This window comes from Phaenicophaeus curvirostris, chromosome 1, assembly GCF_032191515.1.
Source record: "Phaenicophaeus curvirostris isolate KB17595 chromosome 1, BPBGC_Pcur_1.0, whole genome shotgun sequence".
Taxonomy (NCBI): domain Eukaryota; kingdom Metazoa; phylum Chordata; class Aves; order Cuculiformes; family Cuculidae; genus Phaenicophaeus; species Phaenicophaeus curvirostris.
In genome coordinates this window covers 121507104-121523468 of record NC_091392.1, presented here as the reverse complement: position 1 = coordinate 121523468, position 16365 = coordinate 121507104, and the positions used below count along the sequence as shown (strand labels likewise).

The window sequence follows — 16365 nt, the reverse complement described above, 5'->3', positions numbered from 1 at the left end:
TTTAATATGTTCCCAACATTTTCTGTAATAGCTTCCCTTAAACGTGCGGCATAAACAAAATCCTCAAGCACATTGCAGTAAAAAGGTTTTATTGGTGCTCATTTACACTGACCTATATAGGTTGTTCTTAGGCTCCCCATTCTTGAGCACTGATGCTCATTCCATTCTTGTGCCAAGAAAGCACTTTATCTGTGCCAAGGGGTTTTTTTGGGTTTTTTTTTGTTAAAGTACATTCTGCCATCAAAATACATATACAAATACGATCTACTTTCTACTAGTAAAATCAGGAAAAGCAATCTCAATGAAGAAAGAAGGCAGGAGTTACCCATCCAGTAATCTTGCAGAGCATGTTTGCATAGATACAATTTCCCACATTACATCAAGAGCAAAGAATGCCTGAATACCCATTTAAAGTCAATTCTGGATGGGAAGAAGGGAAATAGAAGCAAAATATGAATGGCACCTCTTGTTTGTTTATTTTAGAAAAAGTAAAAGAAAAATCTGGCTCCATTCCTCATGAACTTTTGAGAGCCTTCTATATTTCAATATTCTAAAGCACTCTCTAAAATTTACTTAATACAAAAATACTGAGGGAAGACATTTTTTTTTCATTCTGTGTTATATATAATTATCTAAGATTTTGAAGTGTTATGGGATGAATAAATCAGGATTCTTATTTTAGACAAAGCAATGATGTTATGCTTAATGAAATTTGCCAAAGCAGGGGAACCTGAAAGGCACTCAAATTCTGGACATATCACACGTAAACGTGTCTCACATGAACAAAATACTGCAGATTTTGAGGAAGTATTTTATCACGAAAAAGATGCTTGTTTTGCATGGATGTAATATATTGAACATCACACAGAACGTGCCATAAGGCCTCCTATAAAAGTCTCACCAATCTCATATCCCTTAGGTAACAAAGCACTAGTTTGAATTCCTCAGATTTCAAGTAAATTTTTTCAACTCAAACCTTTTTCTCATTTGAACTTGCAGATACCTTTATGATATACATGAACTGTTACATAAACATCTAAAATTCCTCATAGAATAATAAGAGTATTATAAGAGCTCAGGCACTCTGAACCTTCCATATAAAGCATACAAGCAATGCACATCATATCTTCTTTAAAAAAAATAATCAACACTCATATCCTTTTTTTATCTGCAGAATTTATTTGTCAAAGGTGTCCATTTCACATCCTGCCGATCAGAAAAATAACTGATCATAACTTTCTCGATTTTGTTTTCAGGACCAAAGGGGCCCCCTTGATTGGCGAGGATGGTCCAGAGGTTGTCAGTTTCAAATTTTCATGTAAAAAATCACGCTGTCGTACTGTAGCTGATCTTATGTAACTTCTAGTAGAAATTACTTTTGCTGGGCTTGTAGGTGGTACAGTCTGTGGAGGTAGTCCATTTATTTCATACATCCACTGCATTGATTGTGTCTACAAATAATAAACAGAGACATAGAAAAAATAATTGGTGATCAAATCTGATGAAACTTTTTGACAGTGATTTACCATTCTAGCTTAAGTTCAAAAGATATTTATCCTTTTCCATATCAGGTACTGCAATAACGCAGAAAGAATTACATTGCTGGAACACAGAGACCAGAAATCACATTTAACTTTATCACTTCAAGACCAGGCATAACAAAGACGAGTAATTTAGCTTCCTAGCTGATCTAAAATTCCATTTTCTAATGTACTGAGCCCCATAACTATGTGTGTTGCTCAAAGGTAATTATTCCATAGTACAATATAAATGCCTCAGGTTTATACCGTAGGATTTAATTGTAGCTCTGGAATTAGTAATAATGGCATTATCAACTGGTAGATTTTTTGCATTAAAATAATGAATAAAACTAAGAGAAAAGAACTCTAAGTGTGCACAAGAGAATTGCAGTTTCATGTTGAAATTTCTAGTTTGAAGAATATTTTTGTGAATTGAAAATGACACTTCATTTGCTTTCTGTTTATAACTGGCCTCTAGAAATGGAGCATATGTTTCTATGTCATATCTTGTAATACTTGAATACTTGATCCTTACTGAGTACGTGATTGCTACACAAGCCATCTATTTGTACTTCAGAAGTATTATCTCTAAGCCCACAAAGGCCATACTGCTGTCTATCTCCCATGTTTCATTTGTGTCCTGAAGAAGAATTTTGGTTGCTAAAAATTTGTGTAGCTATTGCAGATCTTTCAGTAATTTTCCTTTCAAAATGTATCACTTAAATTCTTGAAAACAGGTCTTTGTTCCAAGTCTTTAGCATTCTCTCGTCATTACATCTACAAAAAAGTCTACTAGTGGGTCTTACGCTTTCTATTCTCCTTTTCCTTTAAAAAAAACCCACAAGCAAACAACAGAAAAACTACAAGACTGGAAGATTTCAAATGATGTGTCATTATGTCCAGCTTTGTACTATGAAAAAAAATGTCAAAATATTGCATGCCCACTTTAGGCATTCACCGACATCTATTCTTTTGCATTCATTTACTAAAAATCCCAAGTTTGATGTTTGTGGCTTTTTTTGCTTCCAAGGAAAAGCTTGTAGGCAACACTGTGTAAAAATATGGTATGATGTAGAGTTTATTAAATTATATTCGTAGAAATGAACATTGTTTTTCTACAGAACATAAGATATAGCGTATGTACATAGTACATATGAACACAGTACACAGTGCACAAAACACAGCAGACTATATGACTTTGCAGCCCCAAAGCAGTGGAGTCACATTTTCAAGTGATATTTCTAAATTCCCAAGATCTATCTTTCCACATTTGGCACAGCCCTGCAATCACATAGCCACACTGTTTGTGGTTCTAGTGCAGATTTTTAGTGCTAGTTTTTTTGCGTTATGCTGTGTTGTACTACAGAGACGTGGCTTGTAGGATCACTTTTCTCTCCTGCTCCAAGTCATAAAGATTTATCATTCCAACCACAGTTGTGATTTATGTAATTCATGTCCTATTTAAAACTAACTTAATCCTTAGAACAATCATTTGTAGATATAACCATTGCACCTAACGTCCATGTCATTTTTCATCTAAGGAAACAAAAGGTCAGAAAGGCTGTGTATACTCTCAGATCAACCTGGAAATCAGTGCAACAGTCAACTTCAAAGCTCAAGAGTATTTCTCTAAAGCACTTAGTGGTCTGATTTCCAACTTGACTGGCTTTGTGGCCTATTTGTTGGTTCCAGTTTGAGAATTCTGCTTCCGCTTTGCTGCTGGGCATGTCTGTACGCCAAGCAAATTTGGCCTGCAGAGAGAAGCACCAGTATCCATGCAAGTCATGACAGATTTTCACATAGCATAAATGCCATCAACTAGCACCACAGGGAAATGTATATACTTGTCTCGTTATTTACTGCAATCTATCAATTAATTATAGTCTAGGTAATTATGGTCTAAGCAATACAAAGGCGACAGAGAAGAGCAGTCGCCCTTCTCCATCTCAAACACTCTGAATAGTCATCCCATAGAATGTACAGGAGAGAATAAAAAGGATATTAAAGCAGCTCTCTGACTTTATCAGGTTTTGTTAACCATTCAATTTTATATCAGCTATTGAAAAATTTTGAATTGATTATGTTTACCTTTGTCATCTTTCATATACTCCATCCTATTGTTCTAATTGCGACCCTGTCATTATTAAAGTATATTTAAGTGATAACACTGCAAGTAGTTTTTCCTCCATGTTACAGCTATTTAACAGAATGAAATCCCTTTGGCACAGGCCTTGTTCTTTGCTATATACTTCTACAGCATTTATACTATTTCACATATTGGCTGCCTACACTTAGAATTCTTAAATGTCATCACCATATGAATTTCTAACTGTGGTGCCTCTTGCTAGACAACTGATTTTAACTAGTATTTAGGTAACTGAGTATATACTTTTCTGTCCTAATGTTGAAAGAATAGATGACTTTTTTTCTGTGTATTTTTAAAGAAACTTTTTTTAAGACCTGCACTTTAAAATTGACAGTATTGATTTTACATAGCATCTTCTGAAGTAAGCATAAGATCTTAATAGATATTTCATCATGCATGCATAATTTTTTAAACTTGCATTATTATTCTGCTAAAATAAAATTCTAATTTAAATTGAATATTATTCTTGCATAAAACAGGCAGATTAACTCATCTTTATTTTCAACTTTATCTAATACTGTGAAATGACCTAGTAATTCCAAAGCCTGTAAGGATAAAATCCAGTAAAAGCAGGTGTGACATGGACCAACATCAGTATCTTATGTCCAAAGATAAAGTTGTCACTTAAGAAATGTAAATTACTGTCCAAAGTTATCTAGTTGTTTTATTAACTTCAGTCCAAGAGTAAATTCTTTATGTTTCTCTAGTATGCCAGATGAACAATTTATTTTAAAGAAAATTTAACCTTGGGGTCATAATCACTGTGTGCAAGTCTCATTGATCACTTCAAAGTCAGAGAAAAGATTGGATAGGTGATTTAGCAGAGGATTTAAACTGAGTATGAAGTTACTAAAAAAGCATTTCTGTTCATGAAATCTTCATATATTTATGACTTTACTCTCTATAGCGTTCTTCATTGTTTGAAGTGGGATTTAAATATGCCACTTCTCAACTTCATTTATTATCAGCATCAAACAATTAATGAAGCCTTCTGGGTAGTTATAGCCTTTTTCTAATTCTGTTTGCTATACAAATATCCTATATTGTATATTCTGTTAAAAAAAAAAATGCTACTTGACTTGCTGAAAAAAAAGCCACCTATCGTGTTGTTGCTGTAGCCTGTGTCAGGTGTGGTTTTTGTGACAGGAAAGATTGCTCTTTCCCCAGTGGAAAACCATCAGACTCAGTGGAGAAAATGTTATGGGTGTTATGACATGAACCCTTTAGATAGGCTCCATCTCCATCAAGCTGGAAGAAAAAAAGAAAAAAAACCAAAAAAACTACCAACAACAGATGAAAACCCACTCTTATTTATCATCTTGACCTGTGGCAGTCCATCTATTTTAAATCATTTACCATCATCCAAGACAACTGGAGACATTGTGAAAAAAAAAATTGTGCATCTACTGATTTACTGAAATACTCTTGGTTTAGTGCAGAGTTTTCTGCTAAAGAGGAAACAAGTGTTACACGAATAGAAAAGAGTTACTGTAACTGTTATAATAGTTTTAGGTTAGTGCTTTGTCTAGCTCTAGAATGACATAGAATTCACTAATTTTTAAGACAACCTAGAATTCAGTAATATTCAGGACAACCTTATATTCATAGAATCATAGAATCACCAGGTTGGAAGAGACCCACCAGATCATCGAGTCCAACCATTCCTATCAATCACTAAACCATGCCCCTTAGCACCTTGTCCATCCGTGCCTTAAACACCTCCAGGGAAGGTGAATCAACCACCTCCCTGGGCAGCCTGTTCCAGTGCCCAATGACCCTTTCTATGAAAATCTTTTTCGTCATGTCCCGCCTAAATCTCCCCTTGTGGAGCTTGAGGACTTGCAAGCTGAATAAGTTGGTCAAAATTTCACAGATCAGAGGAATTCTTCTTTTGCTTAAGACAGTGCAGTTCACTCTATCAAATTTTGAACTAGTCTAATACTAGCACTGATAGTAACAAAGTCTAAAGATAAATTATTGAATCTACTACAACCTACACAACTACTGCAACAGAAATATAGAAGAGAGTCTTTATTAAGAAGATATATCTAATATAAACATAGCTATTTAAGAACCCCAGGCTTCCTGCAGTGGATCTCTTGGCCTACTTCACATACAATTTAAGAAGAGAGACCAGGCCACAATCTGGATGTCCTCGAGAGTCTGAGGGAAATCTTTTTTGTTGAAAATAATTACTTCCTCTTAGCAAAACTTCAAAATTCCTGATGAGTATAGGCTAACTGGAATGTGAAAAGAGAAATAATCTGGCTCACCCGATTGTCACAATGGCCATTTGCAGAACTAAATCTTTCTGGAGAATATTTTGAAGAATGAAGAACGAGATGCAGGCTGCCACTTTTTACTAGATATCATAAATTATTCAAGTAAGTTATTTAACCATCTTGATGGCTGACTGAGTAATGTGCATGAAGTAATTTATTCAGCAAATACTGGTAACAGTCACCAAATAATTTATATAAAAATATTTTTCTTGGTGTGCAATCCATTCTTACAGATGGTTTATGATTCACAGGATTATTCTGCAGAACACAGATCATCCATGCGTATTCACTGTAGGCTGGCAGTGCTACTGAGTTAGATGCTAACTATTTGCCAGAGAAATCTATGTTAGGAGGGCATTAAATGTCGGGACTAAGTATCGAATTCAAAGGAATTCGAAGGTAAATGGTATTCCAAATATCTTCCAAACAATGTTAACATGGGAAAGTCCAAATAAAATTTGCAAGACAATGAGTTAAAACATAGGAAATTGCAGATATTGCATCTAATCTTCCCTGAATATTAATTTATGCTGCAGTGGTGACAAGCAAATAATTACTGATCGTGATGAATGTATACAGAACGAAATTACACCAAAAAAACCACCCCACCCCAAGTGATGTTAAAGCAGTCACTCACTGCCTCCCACAAGCAGACCAATGCCCAGTCAGGCTCTGAGCAATTTCTAATGAAGAAAATAGCTAACTATAGTTTTTGTAACTTAGGGAAACATTTCCAGACAGAATTTAAGGTAGCTATATTGACGTTTGCAGTTAAAATATTGGATGTTTCACAGCATTTCTTAGACATAACATAATCAATATCAACCACTCCTTCAGGACTGGCAATGGTTTGAGAACTCTCACACAGCAATGGTCCATCTTTTGGCATGATGAAAATTATAATCTCAATTAGTAAAGTAAACTTAACTCATGCTCGTGAATCAAACATTTTGACGATTGATTCTGCACTCAAAACCCAGTCATGCTAATGATAGGATGTGCTACATTCATTGCCTGTAATGAACTTTCTGGATCTCTGCTTATAATCATAAAATTCAGGTCAACATCAACCAATGGCAAGGGACACAGGTGATGTCTTATTTGATGTGACTATTTCAATTATCCTACTATCTTTGTTACATTTTTTCCTTGCTCATTCTGTTTAAGAGATATAATCTAGAATGACATTAAACTATGGCAATTAACCCATCTACTAGGAACAATGCAGAATGTATTTTCATGAAGCTACTGAATATGTAACAGTACCACTTTTTGTTATGATATGCAAGTTTGCATAGACAAGCTCAGAGAAAACACGCCTGAGTACAGTGGCTTGCACGGTGCATCATTTATTTCCAGAACAGCATGACAAATGGTTTCAATATGCTATCTTCCATAGGTTAAGTTAGTGATTATTCAGTAATAATGATGCACAAACCTGGCTTTCAGAGGGCTTGATAATGTTACCTGCAATCTGGTTTACTCTGACATCTGTTTTATCATTTAAGACTTACTTTGTGTGCCTTCTGCTTTAGAATATCTCTGAAGTATCACACATTAATTACAAAGCAATAGCTTGTGTCTCTGGCTGTATTTAGCACAGTGCAAGCAAATTAACAGTAAGCCAACCTGAATATGCCCTTTTCCAAGGATTTGGATGCTCTGCCTTGTAGCTATCAGTGATTCCTGTCCCAGGAAGCCTTCACAGAGCATTCTGCTGCCCCAGCTGCATTGTGCCCTCCCTGAGCTTTGTTGGTGTTCTGTGCAACTTTACCAGTTACACCACAGACCAGCTCTGAGATGTCAATATGGCTGAGGAAGTCTTTTTCTTCACAGCACTTTATAGTTTATCTAAGAAGCATGATTTCTTTACTAATTTATCATTACTGGCAATACCATTTTTTTTGCAGTTAGAACTGAGCTGTTTATGAAAACTATTAGAAACACGGAAGTTTGATTACAGAATAATACCTATTTAAAAATGCTCTTCATGCACCATGTCACTGTTTCTTACTTGTTCACAGCTACAGAAAAAAAGCATGATTATTTTTTTACTGTTTTTCATTATATTTCATTCTTTGATCTATAGAATTTTTTTAAGTGTGTCACTTTTTCAAAATTAAGATTCCTAACAGTTATTCAAATAAGTGTCTACAATTGTTTTGATGTGTAGTTGACTAAGAACAAAAGTTTTAATTATGGTTAAAGAACATTTAACTGCTTCAGCAAAGTAATTAAGATTTTCTGCTAGCAATAAAATCTATTGTAAGTATTCATGAATATTAAAGTCTTAAAGTATCCATAAATTATCCCATGAAGTACCTGATTTGTGTGCAGAAAATATAAATGAGGCAGCATTATTTCTGTATTATATATATACACACTTTCAGTTAATAAAATGTACACAATAAATTCTAGTAAAGACAAATTGTAATCTCTTAATGCTAATTAGCTCCTCAATACTGGATTCTCAGCAGAGCATCTAAACAAAAAAAAATTGGCATGTCCAATATTTCCATTTAATGTTACAGCAAATGAGAAAAAGATGAGTACAGGATCTTTCACCATAATCCCAACCTCCCATTTTACTTTACAACACAATTGTAATGACCAACATAAACCAAAGAACTTACACTGTCATCTCTGCAGCTTTGCAGCCTAATTATTACTGTTCAATGAAGCACACAAAAGTGGCAGTTCTAGTACTCACAATTCATATAATTTAATAATAAAACTACATTAGTTTTAGGCCTATAGCTTTACTCTCAGAAATACAAAGGAAATTTCACAGCAAGAGGGCTGTAGCCCTTTACCACAGAAGGATCAAAAGAGAGGTGATACTGTACAAGAAGAGAAACTTCCTCACTGTTTTTAAAAACTGTCCAAAGCCTAAACAAGTATATTGGCTAGAAAGGATACATAGAAGAGATGTTCTTCAGATTAAGGTCAAACATCAATGGCATTTCACCACCTCCATTACAAATAAAACTTATTTAATCCTGGTTTTGCCATTAAGCTAAATCTGTCTCGCTCAGGTCCCTAATGAAAATTATTTCAACTAACAGGAAAGGAAGAAATGAGTATCTGGTATTCTCAACATGCCATCAAGTCTTATTTCAGGTCAATGTTGAGTATGGAACAGCAGAATTACACGCAGTTGCAGATGCTCAAGCTTACATGGAATGAAAGTTCGTGTAGAGAGGAAAGAGGGAAGGCCAATGTGCACAATGGGTCTACCAATAAAAGTGAAGAGAACACAAGCCTCATCAAACCATTATTGACATAACTTAATACCTGAATTAGAGTAAGAATGCTAGAAACATCATTGATATCCTGTGATGGTGTACTATTGGTCCACATTGCAAACTTTTGAACAAACAGAAAAGATAAGACAAAATGTGTCCCAATATAAATATGTGATTTATACGTGTGACTTCCTACACCCACACATAGTACCAAAGGTGGAAACGTAAAGAGCTGTCTGCATAGATCATAACCAGAGATAAATTCCTAAAAGGAAATTTTGGATTACTGACTGAGCGTGGGAATAGGCTGATTGCAGGAATAAAAGCTAATGGGGCTGAATGTGGGAGGAAATGGGACTGGGTGCTTCCATCCCCCTTTCCCCTCCTCCTTGGCATGGTCTGATTACAAGGCCTTCAACTGAATGGAATGCATCAAGGGCATATCAGTATGTGGGGGATGAGACATCCAGAAGTAGGTATAGCCACCTCCTGCTATCAGCAAGGCCCTTGCAAAGACAGCAACCTAATTATTTTCTAAGAAGGTGGACTGCACCTGCTGTTGTGACAACTCAGCCTCCAGATCATTATCATTATAATACAGAACCACACCTCCACACCTAAGGCCACACACATCCTCCCTGCCTCTGTGGCAAACCCTTCCTATGGCTGCAACTACTGGGCTTGTGCAGTTAAGTTTTGGTATGGAAAGCAAGAATTCTTTCTCCACCAATCAGCAGGGCTTGATGTAGTGACTTCATTGACTCAAGCTTCATTCTAAACTCTGCCGCAAGGGTGCAGGCTGTTATAAATAGTCTAGAACAAAGCAAAAATTTGGTGGGTAGAGGGGAAAATGTGACCAAAACTTTTGGGATGACCCAATAGGTTGGATCCCATCCTCCTTCCTCCCCACCCCAGATTCCATAGGTGTAAGCACTTCGTGTTACATGTGCAAAATATACATCTTGAAATCAAGCTAGTTAACATCAAGACAATTATTAGTATCTCTCTCTGTACTTTAACCTTAACTACGTATCTTCTACCCGTGTGTTATCTTTACTTATGTCTGTATGTTATTGCTACACATATATCATTGCTCATCATGTTCTTGTACATGTTCAGGTGTCAGGTTGTAAAAGGGGTTGTTCAATGTATTTTCACAACCAGTATCTTCTCTGCAGCTACTACCAAATCTTATTAAGTCATAGTCTGTTATTCTTAATAAAATTGACCTATTCGTACAAATCTCTGCAGTCTCGCACAACTGTTTAGAGGGATTTCAAGAGGAGTCTTTAATTCAAATAGAGCAACCTGAGTGATATTATATTGATTATCCTTGCATTATAGCTCAATAATTACTGTGTATGTACAGCAAGCTGCACAACATTACCTCTGCATCATTGCTCTGACTGACAGGTGGCACTGTCAGTTATTAAAAGACTTTGGTTGGCAGGCTGGGCAATACATATATTTTCACCCTTGCGACACTGTTAGTTAAAGGGTTAGACTGGTAAACTCTCTTTTGAAATCTCTCATATATATTTTTTAATTCTCCTACTCGTGACATTTGTCACATCTGATAGGAATGGTTGGACTCAATGATCCAAGAGGTCTTTTTCAATCTGGTGATTCTATGATTCTAGGTAGTTGTCTCTCAACATGTGACAGTGACTTCATAGAAAGCTAATAATAATCTTTAATCATCATGTATATCCCATTCCAGACAAATTCATTATTTTAAAGCTCTTTATTAGTGATAGAAGTTAAGCCAAAACCAAACATGGATAGCACATTTAAGTTTGTCATGCCTACAAACAGGACTTGGTTCCAGAACTACATTAGAAGTTTCTGAGCTCTGTAGATGTGTCATATAACATTATGTAAATATAAAAGAACATAGAATAAATTCAGTCATTTACTTTCTTTTTAAAATGGAAGAGCGATAAGCAATCATTGCTGTTTATGTAAAAAGACTAAATTAATCAAATGTCTAATACCGCAAAAGAAAACAAGTAGGAGGGATTAAAGGGCCTTCTTGTTTTTCCAGCATTTGAATTTCATATTTATTGTTGTATAAGTTGTCACTCAGATAAAACACTATCATTATTTGCTATGCATCTTTTTATTAACTTTATTTTGAACATGTTATTTTTTAAAATCAATATTGATATTTCACTTCTAATATAGTAGCCTGAAAACATTGCCAGCATGCAATTAATAGATTTAAAGTGCAAACAATGATTTGTAGAGAGTTTGGAGTGTCTTCTGCTACTTTATGTTTTCCACAGTTGCCTTTTAAAGAATGACTTAAAACTTCTTTCCTGAAGTAATAACATTGTTACTATAGAAGAAATAAATATCTTCAATTTTTTCCTGATCATCAGACTTATAGAAGCCACTTGGCTACAAATTATTTTTATTTTGCAGCTTGTTTTAAAAAAGTTATTCCTGGCTTTGTGTTTTGAAATTCTGCCTTCTACAGTTTAGCATCTAGCTTTTAGTGCCTTTAGTTCTTGGTGGTATAATACAAGTAAAATCAATAACCTAGGCCTCCCAGAGTCAATTCCTCGTATATTCTCCACCAATTCTTAACATGATTATTTTGATTCTCTGTGAAAAGTTATTCTGTCATGTTGTCTATGGTGATAGGGCAAATATATGCAGATAAGTATCTGTCACTGCTGATGATTGCAAAAGGTTAGCATAGAAATTAAAACACAATATGTTTTTCCAGCTTGTCATGAGTTAATTTTCAAAAATCAATTTTATCCTTGTCCATAGTGAAGAGCAGTAAAATAATCACATTGCATGTATTTGTGTGTTTTAGTGCTGCTTTTTCATATAGGATTTCTTTTTTACCTTCCACTTCTAAAGGTATACTTGTGTATTGCTTTCAGGAAGACTTACCTCAATTACAAGAGTTGCTGTATGCTTCTTGCCATACATCCTTGGCTTGAATCCCACTGTTATATGGGTTCCCATAGTGCCTGCTGGAAGAAGTACTCCAGCTTGTGGCAGCACAAGGAACTCAGGATCACTGCCCGCCAGGAAGTGAGCAGTGAATGGCTCTGGGTTCCTACAGAAAAGCAAAGGAAGTTATTGTGCCTTTTACGGTATCTTAATACAACTTATCCACAATCTAACAATTAGGTCACTATGTGGTGCGACTTGGGAAAAGTGGCAGCCCATAGAATGCATACAGAATATTAATAGCATTCTGAAAGAATAAATATTCTGTAGTAATTATTTACATTTATTTATAAACATTTATGATCTTTTTCCAGTCAAGCATTCTTCTTTTAGATTTATATGTGTGTCTGAGGACAACTCTATCACTATCTGGACAGAAAGAGAACAAAAGAAATCAACACTAGAAATACAATGGCATGGTCAAAAACTAATCCACAACACTGGGCCACAGTACATCAAGACAAGTATCATGCATGCTTAGAGGGGGTACATTTTTAGTTGTTAAAACTCGAAGAATGAAACTAACAGCATGTCACAGAAAAGATGTTCGAATCTGTTTATTCATAGATTGTCACACCAGAAATAACATTGCTTTTCAAAGAAAATACTCACAAAGAAGTGAAATTTAATATTTTATGATGATTCATATCTCTACGGAAATGTCCCACATTTCCTGGGCAATTGCTATTCAGTGTGGGTCTATGGCATCTTGTTTAAAAATAGCTCTCCTTTGGAATATCTTGTCATGAAAGGTTTTCTTAAATTCAAAATACCCTCATGAATAAAGGTCATACAGTAAGTTTGTAAAAATAAATACAGCAAGTGCAGAAAATTGAGAGCAAAAAGCTTCTACCTCCTCAAAAAAATTAACTGACATTTAGCAGAGCACTTGGGTGCATTAGCAAAGCCCAGCCCTTCCCTTACGGTGACAGCAAGGTAGACAAAACTACTGAATGTCTGAAACTACACTCCAGGTCTTGTGACATCAAACTTATGGTAACAACCTCTTTCTGTGGTGCAGTTTTGCAGATGGGTTTATACCCCAGGACCATAAGCAGTAATCCTCCTACAGCTTGAGCCCTGACTTAAGTGGGAACCTAGTCACCTAGTGTGCCACCTAAGCCTCCAGTTTTCACAACTTCATTTCCTGCAAGGACTGCTCAGCTAAGAATGTGCAGATAATACCTACTACACACAAAGGGCAAAAAAAGAAGTGATTCCTCATAGATGAATAGCAGAGTAAAGCACTCATCAAAAACATCAAAAATCTGAACACAGGTCTTAATTTCTGATATTACTGCTCTATAGACCAGATTTAGGAACATCTATCTCCCATGTTCAGTCTATTTTCTGGTAAGTAGTTAGGGATAACAAGTCCTAAATAGTACTTTGTATCATTTTAAGACATACAAGAGCATGACTTAGACTGCAGATTTGATGATGAAATGCTAAGGGAGGTGGTACTGGCTGCATGCATGGATAGCACAAGGAAATAAGGACAATATTCCTGCAAAAACTGCATCTTACAGTAGTTTTTTTCAGAGACTGTAAATGATTCCTGAAAACATCAAGAAACACAAAGGAGAAAAAGCTATGTCCTGACAAGGGGACAGATAGTGTAAACCAAGGGGACAGATAGTGTAAACCAATACTATCACAAAACTAAACTTTAATTTTGCACACAAGATATGTGTCAAATCAGAGAAGAAAATCTTATTGCATCAACCTCGTCAAATTTTAATTTTCATTAAGAAAAATGGAGAAAAACTAATAGGAAAACTTTAATGAAAATCTACATGCTTACGGACAGCATTGACACAAGCTGCTAGAGGCAGCTGTAATTTTTTTTCTGTATTGAGAATATACATATAAATACACACACACATATATACACAGTTATATGAAAACATACCTAAAAACCTCCCCTTCCCTTTCCTCTCCTTCCCCTCCCTTGACTTCAGTCAAGTCAATTACTAGATGAAAAATGTTCCTCAAAGTAGGGCTATTTCCAAATTAAGAGAATAGAAATCCTGGCAAATTATATGTATAGCCATAATAAGATATGCCAGCTGGGATTCTGATGAAGTGATGGCTAATGGTACAGGAACCAGCAATTAAAACCTTACACACAGTCAGAAAAGGAACTTTTCACAGTGCATGTACTGCTGATAAATCATGAATTCCTATTTCAAAAATCTATGTAAAAATGGCCTCTCAAGAAAAAACAAGCAGTGTTTTCACTAATGTTCATTCACATCAGGGAGATGATCTGGCATCCTGGCTAGCTTGCTATCATAAGTAAACTGCTTGTCCTTATTTTCTACAATACAGAGAGAGCTGGAGATAAAATTCCAAGAATAGCATCTGTATTTCAGCCATTATTGTTTTCAATGTCTGTATATTCAATGTATAATTAAAAATTAATAATTAGGTGGTTTAAATTATTAAAAATTAATTTCTCCTTCTTTAGGTAAAACAGCTCTGGAATCAAATGTTTGTTTTGTCATTTCTCAGCCATGAAGAACAGTGATGAGGCAGTTTATATTTTTTAAGAAGGCTTTTGTTTAACTCAAGGGTGGCACATACTAACACACTCAAAAAAATTTAATGATGTGTAGAATTTTGACAATACATATGAAACAGGAACAAATGAATCAGTAAATATAAGGGCAAAGGTCATATATGCCAGAGAAAACAAATGTGTCTTCCCCAGTTGCGTGCTCTATAACTCCTGTCATAATGGTTTGATATTGCTATCAGACAATATGAATTAATATGAATATTAATTTGAATTTAAAGAATAATTGTACAACCAAATCATGGCAACCAGGAAGAGTGGAAATTGAGCTAATATTTAATAGACATACAATTACTCCTTTAGTCTTGTTCTTAAATAGCATCGTTCTTAAATAGGAGTCTGCTTATCAATGTTCTCACGTTAGATATTTTTCAAATTAGTAAACTAAAAGAATATTGCACATTATTTCTTCAGTTAAAGAAAATCTTAAAATATATTTTCCCAGAGATATCACAGTGAAAAACTTCTACCCAGCAAATCTGAAAATATAAGTCTTTATTAAATTAAGGCTCACAACAGCTTTAATACTTATTCTTCTCTTCCTTAAACTAATGAAAGAATAAATTATTTGTGTAGAAATTTATTATTTTATAAAACTCAGCACTTCACAAACTATGCATCAAAATGAACATCTAGTGCTTTTGATCAATTTTTTTTTTCTTCAGTGAAAGAATAGCAATGTCTTCATCTTTAAAGTATATAACTACTTAAGCCAATAAGGAATACGATTTGAAAATGCTGTAATGTGCTTCCAAAATAGTTAATCATAATTAAACTCAATTCTTGTAATTTATAGTTAGCATCTGTTTGATGACACAAGAAATTTCAGTTATTATATAGTGAAGTTCTTTAAATTTATTAGGTGTATTCAGTTGTCAAATTCTACTAAATTATTAGTGACAGTATGATCTATATAATTCCTTGTAAATAAGAATAATAAAAAAAGAGAATGGAAATAAAAATTACGAAATCCTCACTAATTATCAAAATTGCTCATGTTTCATACCAAAATCAACTCTGGTTTAACTGAACATTCTCAATCTTGAATTCTGGACATCAGAAATTGTTTAACTCCAATTATTATTTTACAGTTTCAGAAAGACTTCTTCAGAATTAAAGGATTTTCAAATGATACGAAGAAACACTGTCTGAAAAATTACTCTCAGGAAGTGCTTTACCAAATATGACATCACATTTGTTGTTTACATGTTGTAAAAACAGAGCAAGAGCTAGTTTTTTTATCTCCAAAAACCATTAAGGTTTCTATCTCATTCCTGCTCTGCCCAGGGATAATATATTTGCAGGCTAGTAAACTATCTTTTCCTGCTGAAAGCAGTCCAGGTGACACAGCTCCTGGCTAAATATCAGGTATGGTATTATTAGGAAGGATGATCATAACCTTTTGGAATCTCCACTGCATGTGTACCATTACCAATATTTTCCATTAATCTCTATTCAGGCTCCAGAAAAATGGAGCTTGGTCAACACTTGTTCAACAGCTGCCACTATGTGGCCAATTCTAAGATGAAGTATTCTAATTACTTTTTTAGATTAATGGTAGAATATTGCAGAACTAGTAACAAAGAGATTGGCATGTGAATCCAGGCCTGAAACATGCACAGTAGCG

The 16365-nt window shown here is 34.8% G+C and overlaps 1 protein-coding gene across 1 annotated transcript in view; it reads right to left on the bottom strand.

Moving 5' to 3' along the window:
• Positions 1–212: 212 nt before the first annotated feature.
• CFAP47 (cilia and flagella associated protein 47) overlaps positions 213–16365 on the bottom strand; it is a 312383-nt gene continuing 296230 nt past the window's right edge. The window contains exons 63-64 of the mRNA XM_069873329.1: positions 12098–12266; positions 213–1451 (exon numbers count right to left, since the gene is read on the bottom strand). Coding sequence (XP_069729430.1) covers positions 1230–1451; positions 12098–12266 — 391 coding nt within the window. The 3' untranslated portion in view covers positions 213–1229. The remainder of the gene's footprint in view (positions 1452–12097; positions 12267–16365) is intronic.